Source organism: Ursus arctos, unplaced genomic scaffold (genome assembly GCF_023065955.2).
Source record: "Ursus arctos isolate Adak ecotype North America unplaced genomic scaffold, UrsArc2.0 scaffold_19, whole genome shotgun sequence".
NCBI classification, from domain to species: domain Eukaryota; kingdom Metazoa; phylum Chordata; class Mammalia; order Carnivora; family Ursidae; genus Ursus; species Ursus arctos.
Genome location: NW_026622863.1, coordinates 57,117,590 through 57,134,436, shown reverse-complemented (window position 1 = coordinate 57,134,436; position 16,847 = coordinate 57,117,590). Strand labels below are relative to the sequence as shown.

At 51.2% G+C, this 16,847-nt stretch overlaps 1 protein-coding gene across 1 annotated transcript; it reads right to left on the bottom strand.

Moving 5' to 3' along the window:
- Window positions 1-3,579: 3,579 nt before the first annotated feature.
- KLK6 (kallikrein related peptidase 6) lies at window positions 3,580-11,568 on the bottom strand. Its single transcript, XM_026488293.3, has 6 exons — window positions 11,325-11,568; window positions 10,892-10,939; window positions 10,411-10,567; window positions 7,206-7,453; window positions 5,942-6,078; window positions 3,580-4,239 (listed from the first exon to the last, which is right to left on the bottom strand). The coding sequence occupies exons 2-6, from the start codon at window positions 10,935-10,937 to the stop codon at window positions 4,087-4,089; spliced, it is 741 nt and encodes a 246-aa protein (XP_026344078.1). The 5' UTR covers window positions 10,938-10,939; window positions 11,325-11,568; the 3' UTR covers window positions 3,580-4,086.
- Window positions 11,569-16,847: the final 5,279 nt, after the last annotated feature.

Sequence of the window (16,847 nt, the reverse complement as noted above, 5' to 3'; positions counted from 1 at the left end):
ATTCTGTCCCTCTGTCCCTCCCCCCACCCCCTGTCACTGGCTGCAAGTATCTGTATCTCTGTATCTTTGTGTCCTTCTGTCTCCCTTGCGTTGCATTTGGGGTGGAGAAGACTCAGGCCACTTTGGCAAAGGGATCCCTCCTCCCTCCTCCTGCCCCTCACCCTGGGACTGGTGCCACAGGGCAGAACGGGGTAGGGGTTCAGTCTGGGGGCCCCCTGCAGAGGACTTGGCTGGGCTGGTGCAGCCGGGCGTGGGTGAGAGGGTTGGGCAGGGCCACCTGTAGATGGGGAAAGAGGCCAAGAGGCCAGGATAGGGGGTGGGTGGCTCCTGGCCCTTTGGGAAATGGGGCACTGGGTGGGGATCCCAAAAGGTGGCTTCTGTCTTACCCGTCCTGGGCCATCTGCAGCTGCCTCTCCCGACTTCTTCTCCATTCGGGCTCTTCTTTCTCTCTGAATCCTTCTCTAACTCTATCTCCAAGTTTCTGACCCGCTGGGACGTAGGAGCCAAGCATTTACTCAGCACCTCTCTCCTGAGCAGTCCTGTGTGCCAGACTGAGGTCCCCCCCGGCCCCGTGAACAAAGTGGACAGGGACTCCTGGAGATGCTGCTGTCCTCGTGGAACTCGCATTCCTTGAGGGCAGAACCAAGCCGAATTGCTCATTTCTGTAAGCGGGCACCTGCTGAACCAGAGCCCTTAGGCTGATTTCAGGGTACAGGGGGGAGAAAACTGTTCTGAGGTGTATTTTGATTATCGGGGTTCATAGAGCACACAGGGAAGTGACAAATCCAGCAACCCACTCCTTCCTTAATCTTTCAAGGTTGGCTTGCAACCCTTTTAATTCTAATATGCCTCTTTATTCTAGATCTTTACAGTAATGTTTGGTCTCATTTACAAACTCAGTTAATTAAGTCTCTTCAAACATTGTAACCTACATTTCTATTTTTTTAAAGATTTGATTTATTTGAGAGAGAGAGAGAGCAAGCAGGGTGAGGGGCAGAGGGAGAAGCAGGCCAGCTCAGGGCTCGATCCCAGGACCCCGAGAAAATGACCTGAGCCAAAGGTAGATGCTTAACCGACTGAGCCACCCAGGAGCCCCTAAACTACATGTCTAAAACCAACACATTCGATCTTCTGGAAGCCCTTCAGTTTTTAGACAAACCTTCCAGAACATTAAGGTGAATTTATACATCTATGCATATGACACGTGTAAATATGACCAATGTAATATTCTTCCAAGTATTCCAGCACTGGCTACAAATTTGGTGTGACTTCAACTGAAAAATCACAGCCCGATGACGCATTTCAAGCTGACGTCAGGAGATTGTCTCTGTAGCAGGTGAAATTCTCCTAGACATTCGAGCATGCAGAGAGTCTGCTTCAAAAACAAGATTCATGTTAAGCCTTGAAACATGACTATGCTTAACTTGAGAAAGTACCAGAATTGAAAGAGGACTGCCCTACAGCCGAGCAGTCAGGACCTGAAACTCTGGCACCAAGCCCTTGGCATTCAAACGCCGCTTGGGGCGGGGGGGCACCTGGGTGGCTCCGTTGGTTAAGCGACTGCCTTAGGCTCAGGTCATGGTCCCAAGGTCCTGGGATCGAGCCCCGCCTTGGGCTCATTGCTCATTGCTCACCAGGGAGCCTGCTTCTCGCTCTCCCCCTGCCTCTCCCCCTGCTGTGCTTTCTCTCTCTCTCCCTCTCTCCATCAAATGAATGGATAAAATCTTCAAGAAAAAAAAAATGCCGGCTTGGCCAACTACTCTCTGTGAAACTTTGGGCAAATCATGGAGCCTCTGTGCCTCAGTTTCCCTATCTGGAACATTGGAACAGTACTTAGTGGTACTTAGTTCTTAGTTGTGCTGTGAAGATTAAATGCGTTAATATATAAAGCCCTCAGACCAGTGCCTGGCATGTACTAAGTAAGTGTTTGTTATTCGTCGTATCCCTTAAAGAAGATAATTCTTTCTTCATTAACTGAAGTTGATTTTGCTCTGGACAGGGGTTGACTGGTTCCTCCTGGTGACTCTGGTGCATTTCGTGGCCCTGTTTACCATCTAAAACCTTTAGAAGGGATTGGTGAAGGCGGGCCCAGGCTCTTCACATGACTTAGTATTTCCACACACACATAAAAATCAGCCACTCCCTTCCATCCCATGGCTTGATCAACTTTCACCTTACTTCAGTTCTTAAGACATGTGCTTTTCCTCCAAATCCGGAGATCTTTGCAACTGAGGGACTCCGTTCTTTTAAAATACTCCCTCTGTCTTCAGACCACATAACTCTCCCGTCTCAGAATGACACACGATTGACCCTAAACATCTAGGATGTGTTTGCTCTGTTTCATAAAGTCTGATTTCTTTCTACGCTGCCCTGGGCAAAAATATGGTTGCAATAAATATCGAAACTAATGAATTGTTGTCTCCGATCCTCCCTCTGTTCCCAAATATTTCTTTGCTCCTAAATCCAGCCCCTATGTAAGGCTGTCTTTTCCCTCTCTCTCTCTCTCTATCTGGAAGCCCCTAACTGTCCCCCTTGCCTTCCTTCCTGGGAGGACCCCTGGCTTAGAAGATATTGTGCCTTCCTCACAGATGATGCAGTGTCCCTTCTCTGAGGACAGGGACAGCCCTGGGCCTTGGGGGTAGAGGCACGTACATCAGTTAGGGACCGTGCGTGGTGCATGTCTGTGGGAGCAGCCGTAGGGCCTTGCCCATTTGGGCCTGTCTGCTCCCCTCATTTCTCTGGGGAACTCCAGCCTCTTCTCCTCCCTGCCCATTGCTGTCCCCTCGAATGGACTGCAGCAAGATCTTTCTAGTATGCAGATCGGACCCTGTTGTTTTCTCAAGGCCAAGTGCTTCTTCCTGGCACTCAAGGTCGGCACCATCGTCCACTGACCTACGCTTCCAGCCATCCCACCCCCTTCTCCCACCTCAAACCCCGGCTCCACCATCCTGGCTGATTTGCCATCTCTGGGGCACACCAGGTGTTCTCACATCCCCAGGACTTTCTACAGGTTGTCCCCTCTATGACCATGAACGTCATCAACCCAACCCTCTCCATACCGTGACCTCATAGGCAGCCGCCTTCTCCAGACCACCTGGTCCCAGCTCAGCCCCCTTCTTTCCCTACACTGTCACTTCAACCTCCTCCCTGGCCTCCAGTCTCTCCCCTTTGGTCCATCCCGTACAAGGTCCCAGCGCTGCTCTTGCTCACAAGCCTTCCATGGCTCCCCACTGCCCTCAGGAGAAAGTTTCATCCTCTCAACCTGGGGTCTGACGTCCTTTGGGATCTAGGCCCTGCTCTGCTCTCCCACCTTCTCTTCCACCCCCTACCCACACAGTGTGGTCTCCCAGCCCTCTCCCCCTACGTCTTTCACCTCTACAAAAGGGGTTTAGGGGAGAGAGCCACCGTGAAGGCTAGCACAAGGTGGAGTGCTTACGGATGTCTTCCTGGAGGGGAGGAGAAATGAAATTGAGGAGTCAAAGGGAACTAAGAATATCTAGACTTGAAAGAGACAGACGTGGGATAAAAGCAAAAGCACCGCTAAGAATAAAATCCGCTCTTTATTGCTCAAGCGAGTGTGCCAGGCACTGTTGTATGTGTTCACACGTTGGAAATCTTGAATCCTCCCAATGACAACTACCGCCCTATGAGGAACCTACTATTATTATCTTCATTTTACAGATGAGAACATCTACACAGTGAGGGGAGGCCCTTCCCAAGGGTGCACAACCAGCGAGGGGCAGAGCTGAGATTCCAATCCAGGTTTTGCCGGACTCGTGACCACTCCCCTGTAGGACGAAGTAGAGCCCATGGAATAACCAGGGACGGAGAGATGCTTGGAAGGGGTGTTCCTGTATTTTCTTAGTGATGGGGTAAGACCTTAGCCCACGTACCCACTTGCCCCCCGTGATGCAAGGATGGGACTGGGGTAAAACCAGGGTGAATCTGTACGGTCACGTCACTGCTTTTATTAAGCATTAAGGGTTGGATCTATGCAGGTGGGGGGAAGGCAAAGTCTTGGTCAGAGATATTCTGGAGCCAACAAGTGGGGGCCAGAGGTCAAGAGTCAGATGTCACATGTCAGGGTTAGTTCGCCTGAATGGTCTTCCGGATCCAGTGGCCGTATCTGCAGACGTCGGTGTAGACTCCTGGCTTCTCCTTGGATCCACAGGGAACATTCCCCCATGACACAAGGCCTCGGAGACGGTCTCCACACACCAGTGGACCCCCAGAATCGCCCTGTGGGAAAGAGGGAGAGAATCAGTTACAGGAACACACAGAGAGAAAAGAAAGACAGAGTGACAGGGCCGCCTAGCTGGCTCAGTCAGTACAGCATGTGACTCTTGATCTCAGGGTTGTGAGTTCAAGCCCTGCATTGGGTGTAGAGATTACTTAGGAATAAAATCTTTAAAAAAGAAAGACAGACAGGGAGACAGAAGGACACATAGAGTCATGTAGAGAGGGAGAGACACTCAGAGATGGATAGACTTGGGGACAGAGAGACAGACACACACACAGTCACAGATAGGGAAATAGAGAGTCTGAGGGAGGGAGACTCAGAAACACAGAGAAATAGAGAACACCAAGATCCAGAGAGGTGTGGAGAGAAGAAAAGAAAAAGAATAACGCTAGGAGCAGAGACTGAGAGCCTTGTGTTGGGCCCCCTTCTCAGGGGGGAGCCTGCTTCTCCCTCTCCCTCTCCCTCTGCTGCTCCCCCTGCTTGTGCTCTCTCTGTGTCAAATAAATTAAAAAAACATTTTTTTTAAAGGAAGAAGAACAGAGACTGAGAGGTGTGGAGAGAGGCAGAAGTCCAGAGTGAGGTGGAGACAGAGAGAGAGAGAGAAAAAAATATACATATACGTAATATATATTTATATATTATATATTTATATATAATATAATATATTTATATATATTTATATATAATATTTATTTTTATATATATTTATAAATATATATAATAAAACATTGAGTGCATGGTATTACATTTGTATTACATAAGCATTATATTTATATAAATCTATTCATATCATAGCTATGTTTATATATGCCAATGTACATGTAAAGAGACAGAAGGAGAGAGAAAGAGACCTAAGAAAGAGAATGAACCTCCAGTTACAAGGTAAGTACCGGGGATGTAATGTGTAGCATGGTAACTGTAGTCAACACCGCTGTGTGGCATCTACGAAGGTTGTTAAGATAATACATCCTAAGAGCTCTCATCACAAGGAACGAAAATTTTTCTTTTCTGTTTCTTTGCTTTGCTTTCTCTTCTTATTGAGTCTACACGGGATGTTGGGTGTTAACTAAACTGACTGCGGGAATCGTTCCGCACAAACGGAAGTCCAACATCACGCTATACACCTGAAACTTCTACACTGATGTATGGATGCTGATGGATTCTCAACAAAACTGGGGAGAGAAAAGTTGCTATGTATCACTGTTCTTAGCTCTGTCTCTTTCTCCCTCTTGATTGGTCTCTTCAGGTCCGTCAATGCACTGGAGTAAATTTTGGCATAAACAGGAGAGACCCAGTGGATGATGGGGAATCAAAAAAACCCAACTTAAAGGAAGCATTTGGGAGTGGGGATGGAGCCCTGTCTCTCCCCAGCTGTGGTCCGCCCGCCTCCAGAGCTTGGTCATGTCCAACAGGACAGTCCCCTGTGTGAGGAAGGACAGTTCCCTCACACCATCTGCCTCCTTGCTGTGTCTCTCTGGTTCTTGATCTCTCTATCTCTACGCTTGTCTCTGCCTTTCCTGTCTCTGCCGGCTGTCTTTATATCTCTGCCTGCTCCTCGCTGTGTCTCTGAATGTCCAACTGAGACTCTCTCCCTGGGATTCTCGCCCAGCATGTCTCTGTAAAGCTCTGTTTGGGTCTGTGTGTTTCTCTCTTCCTGTCTCTGTTCTTGGCTATGTAACGGGAAGGTCCTGGTGGCCTCACCTGGCAGGAATCCTTCCCGTACTTCTCATCTCCGGCACACACCATGTTCTGGGTGATCTGGCTGGGGTAGGCACGCTCACACTCCTCACGGGACACCAGGTGGATGTATGCACACTGGATGGTGTTAGGGAAACCACCTGCAGAGAGAGATGGGCCAGGCTAACTTCGCAGCCTGTCCTTCCCACGTCCTCCCCAGTGATCTTCCAACCTCTTTAAGTTCTCTCTTCCCTACTGGTCCCTATTTCCCACTGGTTTCCTTCTTCCTATTTGTCTTTCATTCATAAAAGCCCATTTCCTTTGGCCCTGACTCCTGATTGGTCCCTCTTTACATCATTCTTTCCTCCCATTGGCCTGTCTTCCTCATTAATTGCCCCTCCTCTACTAGTCCTCATTCCTTATTGGTTTTCCCTTTCTCTCAGGTCCTGCCTCTACTTGTCTCTTTCACTGGTCCCACCTTCTTCAGTAGTTCCAGCTCACCTCTAGATTCTCTTCTATTAGTCTCTCCTCCACCCTTTCATCCTTCATTGGACCCTTCTTTCCTGTTGATTCATCCTGATTGGCCAACACTTGACCATTGGTCCTTTCGTAACTGGTCCCATTTTCTTCCATTGGTTCTCCCTTCTTATTGGGCCTTAATCCAGAGGTCCACCCCCCTCATTGGTCCTTTCCTCAATGAGCCCGTCCTCCCCCATAGGTTCTCCCTTCCTATTCGCCCTTCTTCCAATGGTCCATCTTCCTTTTTTGGCCCTTCACTCAGTGACCCAACTACCTTCCATGGTTCCTGTTGACCTACTGGACTTGTTCCTACACCAGTCCCTCCTCTAGTGACTCCTCTTGACCACTGACCCTTCCTCAGTTGGTTCCTCCCCATTATCTCTCTCCACCCCATTTGCACTCTCAATTCATATCTTTCAGTTGCTGCCCTGCCTTATTAATCTCTCTTCTTCCATTAGTCCCTCCTCCATTATCTCTTCTTGATCATCTGTGCATCCTGATTGGTCCCTTTCCATCATTGGCCTCCTTCTTGATTTGAATCTCCCCACTGACCCTCCCTCTTCATTGATCCTTCATCTTACGGCCTATCTCTCCATACCATTCACCCATGGGTCTACTTTCTCCACCGGCTGTTCATTCGTTCCCTCAACTCCCATATTTGCCAATCCTCCCCACTGACACACTGCCCTATTGGTCCTCACTATTAGCCCACCTCCTCCATAGCTTGCCCCCCACTGATCTGCTTCCCCATAACCCTCCCCCTACTGACCATCTGCTGTCTTGCCCCAGCCTAGGATGTGGCAGCTGCTGTGGTTGGCTGAGCAGTCCTCCTCCAGGGAGAGGGGCTGGATGCGTTCAGAGAATTTGGCCGGTCGAGCCAGGCGCAACAGCATGATATCCTGGTCGTGAGTGGCAGCATTGTAGCCAGGGTGGGCCACAGCCCTGAGAACAGAACTCTGCTCCTGGAAACTCTCCCTTTGCTGAAGGTTGTGCTTCCCCAGGTAAACCTGAAGATTCCTGGGAAAGAGGAGGGCTGGGTCTTACCTGGAGCCCTTGGGCTGCAGCTGAGACTCCAGAAAGGGCTGCGAAGGGAGATGGGGGTGGCCTGGTGTACCATGAACCATCTGGCCTGTTCTCACAATCTTCCCAGCTCAGAAAAGGACAACTTCATCCTTCCAGAATAACCTTGGAGACTATTCTTGACTCTCTTTGTTTCATGCCTCACATCCAAGCTGCCCAGAAGTTCTTTTGGCTCTCCAAAGTATATCCAGGATGTGACCACTTCTCACCTCCCCCACTGCTACCATTTTGGTCTGGAGCCATCATGTCTTACTGGGACTATGGCAGTAAGCACCTCACTGGACTCCTTGTTTCTGTGTTTGCCCCTCCACAGTCTATCCTCCACAAAACAACCAGAGAAATTTTAACAACATAAAATATCCCACCTCCTCTTGTCCCTCCTCTGCTCCGAACCCTTCCATGACTCCCATCTCACTCAGAGTAAAGGCTGAAGTTTTCACCCTGGCCCACAAGGTCCTGCACATCCTGCCCCCATCACCTCTCAGATATCCTCCCACTCTCTTCCTCTCTCCTTTTGCTCCAGGCACACCGGCTTCCCACCTTGCATGAGTCATCCTCTCACCCCAGGGCCTTTGCACTGGCTCTTCCCTCTGTCAGTAACTCTTTCCCCCACATACCTGCATGGCTTCCTCCCTCACCTCCTTCAGATATCACCTTCTGCGTGAGGCCTTCCCAGATGATCCAATTAAAATGCAAATATCTACCCTACCAGGCAAGTCCTTTCTCCCTGTTTTCTTTGTCATCCAAGAATCTACCATCACCATCTGATATACTATCTTTGTGTTGTTAAATATTTACTTATTTTATTGTCTCTCCTCCTACCATAGCAACACTGTCCAATAGAACTTCCTCAATCAGGCAGCTGTTTGATATGGTGGCCACTAGACACAGGCTGCTCCTGAGCACTTGACGCATGGCTCCTGGATTTGTCATCTCATCGCATTTTTCTTAATGTAAATTTAATTGGCCAATTGCCCATTTTTGGCTACAGCATCAGGCAGCACAGCTCTAGAATATCGAGATGGGATTTTGGTCTTGTTCATCCTCAGGGTCTAGACCTGTGTCCATCATATTTATGATAGACATCCAACAAATATTTGTGAAATGGATCAAAGAGTCACTCCCTTGCTCAAAATTCTCCCGTGGCTCCCCATTGCCCTTGGAATAAAACTCATTCCACCATCCTCTGCCCTGCTGCGAACTGGTAACTTTCTTTGAACACTCCAGACCGTTTCAACCTCAGGGACGTTGTCTCTGCATTTCTTCTGCTCCGAATGCTCATTCCCCCTTCTTCCTATGTCTACCCTTTCCCGTTTTCCATGCCTCAGCCTGGACTTCATCTCACCAGAAGGTCCTTCCTAACACCTCCTCCATCTAAATTAGCAGGTACTCTGTTCTTTTCGCTCAGGAAGCCATCCCTGTTCTTTTCCTTCACTGGACTTAGGGTGATTTGTAATTATATGATTTTTTGAGGGCTCGTTTGTTAAATGACTATCGTTCTGTGCCTTTCTGCTCCTGTGTTCCTAAGGGCAGAGACTGTGTATTTCTCTCATCCACTGTTGAATCCCCACTGCCCAGCTCTGGCACTTAGCAGATGCTTTGATCAATGTGCACCAAATGGATGAATGAGAATAGTGGGAGTGAAGCCGAGTTTCCCCAAGCACGGGGGTGGGGGGGGGGACCATCATGAGGTCCTGGAGTCCATAACCTTGCATGATTAGACCCCTCCCCCCACACTAGGAAGTGGCACATGTTGATTTCCAAACACTTGAGTTGCCACTTACTACTTCTCTGAGCAGTATTCTCATCTGCAAAATGGGGCCAGGAGTCCCTTTTGTGGAGATTCCAGGAAATGTATATAAACTGCTTACCTCAGCGCCGGGCTGATAGTTAGCGTTGAACAAAATGGCAACTGTTAACCTAACTAGTGATCATTAGTGCCCTGAGGATTAGACCTGGTCCCTCTGCTTTTCTACCTATGCCCGCTTTTTGAATGATCTCATCCCGTCCTGTGTTTAAATACCACTTATTTGTGGATGACCCCTTGATGTTTACCTCCAGGTCTGACCTCTCCTCTGGGCACCAGGAACCTACCCTCATGTTTCTTGGACATCTCCCTGGTATCTCAGACTCACCTTGGCTAGAGCAAATGCTGACACTCCTTTGCCCATATCCAAACTGGTTCTATTTCCCTCTCCCCTGGCTCACAGAGACACAGCAGAACATTCACTCGTTTGAGTCAAATCCCTGGCGGTCAGCCCTGCTGCTTCCATCCCACATCACCGAGTCCTGCTGGTCTCAAAACACCTCCCAAAGTTTTCAACTATCCTTCATCCCCTGGTCCAAGCCAACGTCCTAGGTCATTCTACGTGCATGCATCCCTTCATCTCCCCTTGCCCAGCCCACTTTCCTTGCTCAGCTGGGATCCTGCTTCTCCCGCTGCCGACCACTCCCCCTGCTTGTGCTCTGTCTCTCTCTCTCTCTCTCTCTGTCTCTGACAAGTAAATAAATAAATAAATGAAATGGTTTTTAAAAATGTAAATCAGATGCTGCTGCTTCCCTGACTGAATTTTTCCAGTGGTTTCCCACCTCACTTAGATTGAAATCCTTCACTCCATCGCTGTCTACAGGGCTCTGCACTGTCTGATTCCCCAATTAGAAGGTCAGCTCATAAAAGTAGCAGTTTTGCTTGTTTTCTTCACTGCTATCTCCGGGGCCTCAAACCGTGCCTGATGGATATTTAATGCTCAGTTAAGTACTGGCCAGATGAACCTGGTTATCAGATGGCCTCATGCTGGGACAGGGGGATGTGTGTGTCACTTTATGCCTGAAATCTGTAAGACACCCCCGGGGTCCCATGGCAACCATGCCTCACTCATGGCATGGAGACTCACGGTTTTTTGCAGTGGGCGGCGGTGAGGACCCACAGCGGGTGAATGAGGACCCCTCCGCAGAGCAAGTGACCTGACGTGTAGAGGGCAGCTTGGTAGGGGTGAGACGTCTGCTCACAGGGTCCACCGTGCAGCACCTTATTCTGCTCCTCTGCCCAGGCTGAGAGAGGAAGGGTCTGAGTCAGGGAGGAGGTCTGGAGACACCAGGCGAATCCCCCAGTGTAAACCCCAATGCCGTCCCATTGTTCCAGGTCATCTCCTCCCCACCCCCATCCTCAAATTCTTCCCCACCTTCCAGACCACCTCCCACCCTTTTCCTGTCTGCACCCCCATCCCTAACCTAGCCCCCCACCTGCTTCCTCCTCACTCCAAGCCTACCCCACCTCCATACCTGTGTGAATCCCCCTCCCCAATTCCAAACTTTCCCATCAGCAGCCCCTACCTGCCCCCCCCCACTGCCCCACCCCATCCCCTTTCTTCCCACCTGCAGCCATAAGGATCAGGGCTACGATCAGCTTCTTCATGCCCATTCCTGAGAAGGGAAACCAAGTGCTCTTCAGTTCCTCTCTCTGACCCCCTCAAGGCCCATCCTTATCCTCCCCTTCCCCAGCCTCCACCGCTCTCCTGACCCTTGACCTCCATCCTTCCCCTGGCCTCTTGTCATGCTAACCATGTCTTCCGTTCCCATGAAGGCCCCATGAAGGCAGGTTGAGTAAGAACCCAGAACCACGCATGTGGTCTGTGGTTCACATTCTGCGTCTCTTACTTCTCTGGGCTCCAGCGTGCCTACCTGCTGACAGGAGGGGATGGCCCAGGAGGGGTCCGGACCTTCTTCCCTCCCCATGGGATTTTTCTTCTGTGCTCACCGTGTCACTCACCCCCGCACCTGGAGGTTCTGGGGTGCAGTGTGATCTTACCTGCTGGGGGCTGGCTGCCTGGGGGTCCAGAGGACTCCTGGCCGAGGGGTTCTTGGGTTGGGATGGGGACAGCACGTGTCACAGGCAGACAGACACAGGAGCAGAGAGAGTCAGGAATGCAGGGAGTTGTGGGGAGAGACAGGACCCTGAAAGCAGAGAGGATGCCCAGGAGCCAGAGCCGGAGAGACAGACCGCAGAGGATGTACGGGCTGTGGGGCCCAGGCTAGACAGACACCTGGGCTTCCTGGCCTCCCTGGAAGAGGCTGTTCCTGTCCACAGACACTCCTGGTGCTTCCTTTTAACCCCTGTCTCCCCAGGAGGCCGCCCCACCCTTTCCTCCTCACCCAGACCTCCCACACACATTCCTTGCATCCCCATATCCCCGTGGCTCTGCTCCTGGTGACCCCTGACCGGCCTTCCAGGGAGGGGAGCGCCAGTCCCTGAGTGCACTGGGGGCCTGGACTCCTGGGTCTGAGGGAGGAGGGGAGGGGGCCTAGAATTCTAGACCTTCAGGAGAAGGACCTGGGCACCTGAACTTTGGAGTCTGAAGGAGGAAAGATGGGTGCTTGTTCTCAGTCCCTAGACTTCTAGGTCCTTGAGCAAGAAGGGATCTGAGGACCAACACCCAGGCAAGCGAACAGTGTCCCCTGGCATGCAGGAATCCCCTCACCTCTGTCTGTGAGCATTCTAGGCCTGCAGACTCCTGGGTCTGCTGCCTTCGGGCACTGAAAACCAGGCCACATGGGTCAGTGGGGTTGGGGTGATTCACGCACCTGCCCGTAAGTCCCTCTGTGGGTGCTGACGACCTCCGTGTCCCCACCGTAGCCAGCAAGCCAGTGAGAAAGCATGTGTCACCAAGCTGGCACTCGCCCCTGCCCTGGGCTGGGGTGCGGCCCAGCGCTGTGGGGAAAGGGGCCTCAAACAATCGGGCTTTGTCCACCCCCAGCACCCAGTGCCATGCTCCCAGCAGCTCCGTTTCTCAATCTCTTTTCCGGGCAGGCGGGCGGCTGTGTCAACAGCTTCCCTTTGTCCCTTTCTGACAGTCCTGTGGCTGTCCTTTCATTGTCTACCCACTTCTGCCGGATATCAGAACATTTGACAGTCCTGGTCCCCCTGCTCCAAGCCTGCCCACCTGTGAGGTCTCACTGTCCACCTCTGTCCCTGGCCGTGGTGGGGGTGTCTGCACACCTCTCTCTCTCTCTCTGTCTCTCTCTCTCATGTTTTCCTGTGCTCATCTCAGGCTCTACTTGTGTCTCTGTCCCTCTGCCCTTTTCCCCATCTCTCTCTGTCTTCCTCCCAATTCTCCGACTCTCTGTTGACATTCTCTACGTCTCCGTGTGCTTATCCTCCCCTGACTTCCCCTGCATTTCCAGGAGAAGCATACGCTTCTGCCCAGAAGCGAGTTAGGCCCCTGGGGAGCCAGAGGGATGGTGTGGGGAGCAGTGGGGAAGCCAGTGGGACACGGGAGGGTTTCCCATGAGATGCAACACTTAGGAAGAGACTTGGAAACAAGCAGGAACGCAAGAACACTTGAGAGCAATGTGGGAGTGTGAGATGGGGGCCCTGGCAGTTATGGAGGGATCCAGCAGGATTTGAGGAGGTGCCTGCAAAGTTGGACCCCAAAAGCTGCGCCTAGTGTTGGGTGTTGGTCAGAAGCGAGGTGAGAAGGCCTGGCGTGTGGCGGCCGCGGGGAAGGAGATGAGGATGGACGTGGTGAGCACCGGGCATGAGAAGGAGCATGCAAGGAAGTCACGGGAGATAAGGACAACCCATATCAGTAATGTCCATCTCAGTAGCAGCTCGGGCCCGGCACTGGGGGATGAACATCAATATTTGGCATTCGACATACTCTAGGGCTGTTCCCCTGCCTCCAACCTCCCCCAGGCCCTTCACATTCACGTTCCCACTGAACTCAGCATCTTCTCAGAACCCACCATCCTCCCGGACACCAGGCTGCCTTGCTTACAGCCCGGCCCACCATCTCCTCTCCGTCCCCATGACCCTAGCCCCAGCTCAGACCTGATCTTCTCCCACCTGGACCATCACCCTGGGCTCTTGCCCCTTCTCTGTATCCTTCACCTGACCCCAGAGGGGGCTTCCTGCACCCAGAGCTGACCCTGCCCCTCTCCTGCTCATAGCCCTGCCCTGGCTCCCCCATCACTCCGGGGCAAAGTCCCAGCCCCTCAGCCGGTGTTGGAAGACCTTTGGCATCCACAGCAGCCCTGGTCAACAGAAATACATTGCCAAGTACACATGCACTTTTAAAATTTCTAGTAGCCACGCTTTTTTTAAATAGTAAAAGAGTGGGATTCCTGGGTGGCTCAGTCAGTTAAGCTGCTGACTCATGATCTCAGCTCAGATCTCAATCGCATGGTCATGAGTTCAAGCCCCGTGTTGAGCTCCATACTGGGCATGGAGCCTACTTAAAAAATAATAATTAAAAAACAGTAAAAATAAAAAGAGAGAGAGAGAGACAGAAGTTCATTTTAGTATTTCCTTTAACCCAATACATCCAAAATCGCAATGTGAAATCAAAATAAGAACATTTTAGAGATAGTTTGTCATCTTATTTTGCACGTCATAAATGTTTGGACTCCGGTGTGATTTCCACTCACAACACGTGTCAGTTGAAACTTGCCACATTCCACAAGTCAGGAGCCACCGCGGCGAGCAGCTGCCACATTGCACAGCCCTGCTCTGCCCACGGGTCTCATGCCCCAGCCATGAAGATTGCTCTCTCACCTCTGGGCCTCGTGCATGCTATTCCCCCTCTCCAAATGCTCTCCTCACCTTCTCCTGACCACAACTTGTCCTTCAAGTCTTTGCTTAGCCATCGTCTCCTTCGGGAAGCCTTCGCTTGAACACCACCCAACTTCCACCCCCTGCGGTTGGGTTAGTCACTCTCTCACCCGAGTTCCCACAGCAGGTGCGTCCTTCAAGACGCATTGCACCGTGAGCATCTGGATCCGTGTCCGTCTCCCCCCACTGCACCGTGAGCTCCTTGAGGGCAGGCGCTGAGGCTGACTCACCCCCGCTCCGTGTCCCAAGTGCCCTCACGGGACCAGAGGAAGGCTTAGGAAATGTTGACCAAATGACTAAATGTCTTCATTACACCCACTCCCATTTTACAAAAAAAGAAAACTGAGACTCAGAGAAGGAAGTTACTTGCTCCACATCCAACAGCCAGGAAACGGTGGGGCCTTTTGGACTGGAACTCAACTTCCAACACGGAGGCGGACGTGGCCCATCTTTGGGTGTCCCTTAGCACAATGGGGGATGGGAGGGTTCGGGAGGAGTTGTTGAGAGCCTCATGGGGAAGGAGGGAGGTGATAGGTGGGGAGGGACTCCGCCTCTAAGAACCTCTAAGAGAGAGAATGAAGTCCCCAACTGCCGGCCTTTGCCAGTGACCTTTATGGTTTGCCCTTGCCACGTGCCACACGTCAGGATTTACGGGATATTTTTCCCAACATTGATATGCTCCACAAATGCCTTCAATAAAGAAAACGTGGTATAAGAGCACTTTGTGAGAGTGTAAGCAGGAAAAAGTGCCAGAAATCACTATCATACGCAAACAAGGCAGCATGGAACTCCACAGCAAAAACTACCGATGTCCTGCATCGTGACTAGCGTAACATAATACAAAATAAATAAATAAGTAGAGTCTTCCTCACCTTCTTTTTTTTTTTAAGATTTTATTTATTTATTTGACAGAGAGAGAGACAGCCAGCAAGAGAGGGAACACAACCAGGGGGAGTGGGAGAGGGAGAAGCAGGCTCCCAGCGGAGGAGCCCGATGTGGGGCTCGATGTGGGGCTCGATCCCAGAACGCCAGGATCACGCCCTGAGCAAAAGGCAGACGCTTAACCGCTGTGCCACCCAGGCGCCCCTCTTCCTCACCTTCTAATCTAAAGTTAAAAAAAAAAAAAAGAAAGAATGAAAGAAAAGAAAAGAAAAGAACCAAAACTCACTGAAAGCTTATTCTGTGTCAGTTAAATTTATTTAACCTTCATAAAAGACCTGGGAAATAGGTGTTACTTCTCTCACTTCAGGGATGAAGGAAGGGGGACGGAGCAGTAACGTGCAAGTAGCTGGTAGATACCTGAACTGGGGCTGGAGTCCAAGAAACCTAGTTCTGGAGTCAGCACCCTTGACTACTATGTTGTATTGTCTGCCCAAAGAGAAAAGAAGTTATTTTTTAAAATCCAACAAAAGTTCTATCCCAAGTCATTGCAAACCAACGCACCTCCAGACTTTTTTTTTTTTAAGATTTTATTTCTTTATTTGACAGAGAGAGAGACAGCCAGCGAGAGAGGGAACACAAGCAAGGGGAGTGGGAGAGGAAGAAGCAGGGGGAGTGGGAGAGGAAGAAGCAGGCTCCCTGCGGAGCAGGGAGCCCGATGAGGGGCTCGATCCCAGGACCCTGAGATCAGGCCCTGAGCTGAAGGCAGACGCTTAACAACTGAGCCACCCAGGTGCCCCCCACCTCCAGACTTATATACACAGTGGTTGCCAAGAGGAAGGGCCAGGTGTCTCCAGGAGGACTTAGTATGACTGCGACATTTCATTACGTTTTCAAACTTCAGGTGAATATTGATTTGAGGGTGCTGGCTGGGGGGAAGGGAAGTTGTTGAATCTTTGTGGTGATGGGTGGCCAAAACCCTTGACAGTCCTTATTTTTTTTAAATGTTTTTATTTATTTATTTGACAGAGAGAGCACAGCAGGGGGAGGGGCAGTGGGAGAGGGAGAAGCAGGCTCCCTACTAAGCAAGGAGCCCAATGTGGGACCCGATCCCAGGACCCGATCCCAGGACCCTGAGATCATGACCTGAGCTGAAGGCAGACGATTAACTGACTGAGCCACCCAGGCGCCCCGTTTGACAGTCCTTAAACTTGACACTGATCTTGAGGCGGGAAGGGCCAGAGGTCTGGATGCCTGAGCCTGAGGGAGGAAGTGCTGGAGGTGGGGACATTAGGTCTGAGGAAGGAAGGGCTGGTGGTCTAGACTCCTGTGTTTTGTGCCAGGAACGGGCTTAGCCTTTTGTGTGCTGGGAGTTGGTGCCTGCAGGATTTCTGCAATATGGGGAGGGGTGGAGGAGCGGGGGGCTAGGAGAGACTTGCTAGGGAGATGAGACGAGGAGAGGAAGGATCCGGAGGACATTGGCTGAGAATTCTGGGGGAGCAACTGGAAAGACAGGCAGGAGGGTGAGCCCTGGGCCGGAGAGGATCCTTCTGTCAGCAGCGTCTGAGGTGTGACTGCCCAGGGAGCCTTTGATGGCGGGAAGCCAAGAGCGTGGCCAGGCTCTGAGTCACAGGGGACTCCACCCTCCTCCCTTCCAGAAGTCCCTTCCCTGCTTTCTTTGAGAATAGAAGCCCACCAACCCAGATTCCCACCTCCCTCTTCCTCTGGAACCGAGGATGCTGTTTTCTCACTCTGGGTGGGTTCCTGTGGGACCCTGGCGTCCCACCCACCTGCCAACCCTATCCTGCTTGAAAACATCCCTCTCTCCTGGTTTGCCACCCGTGA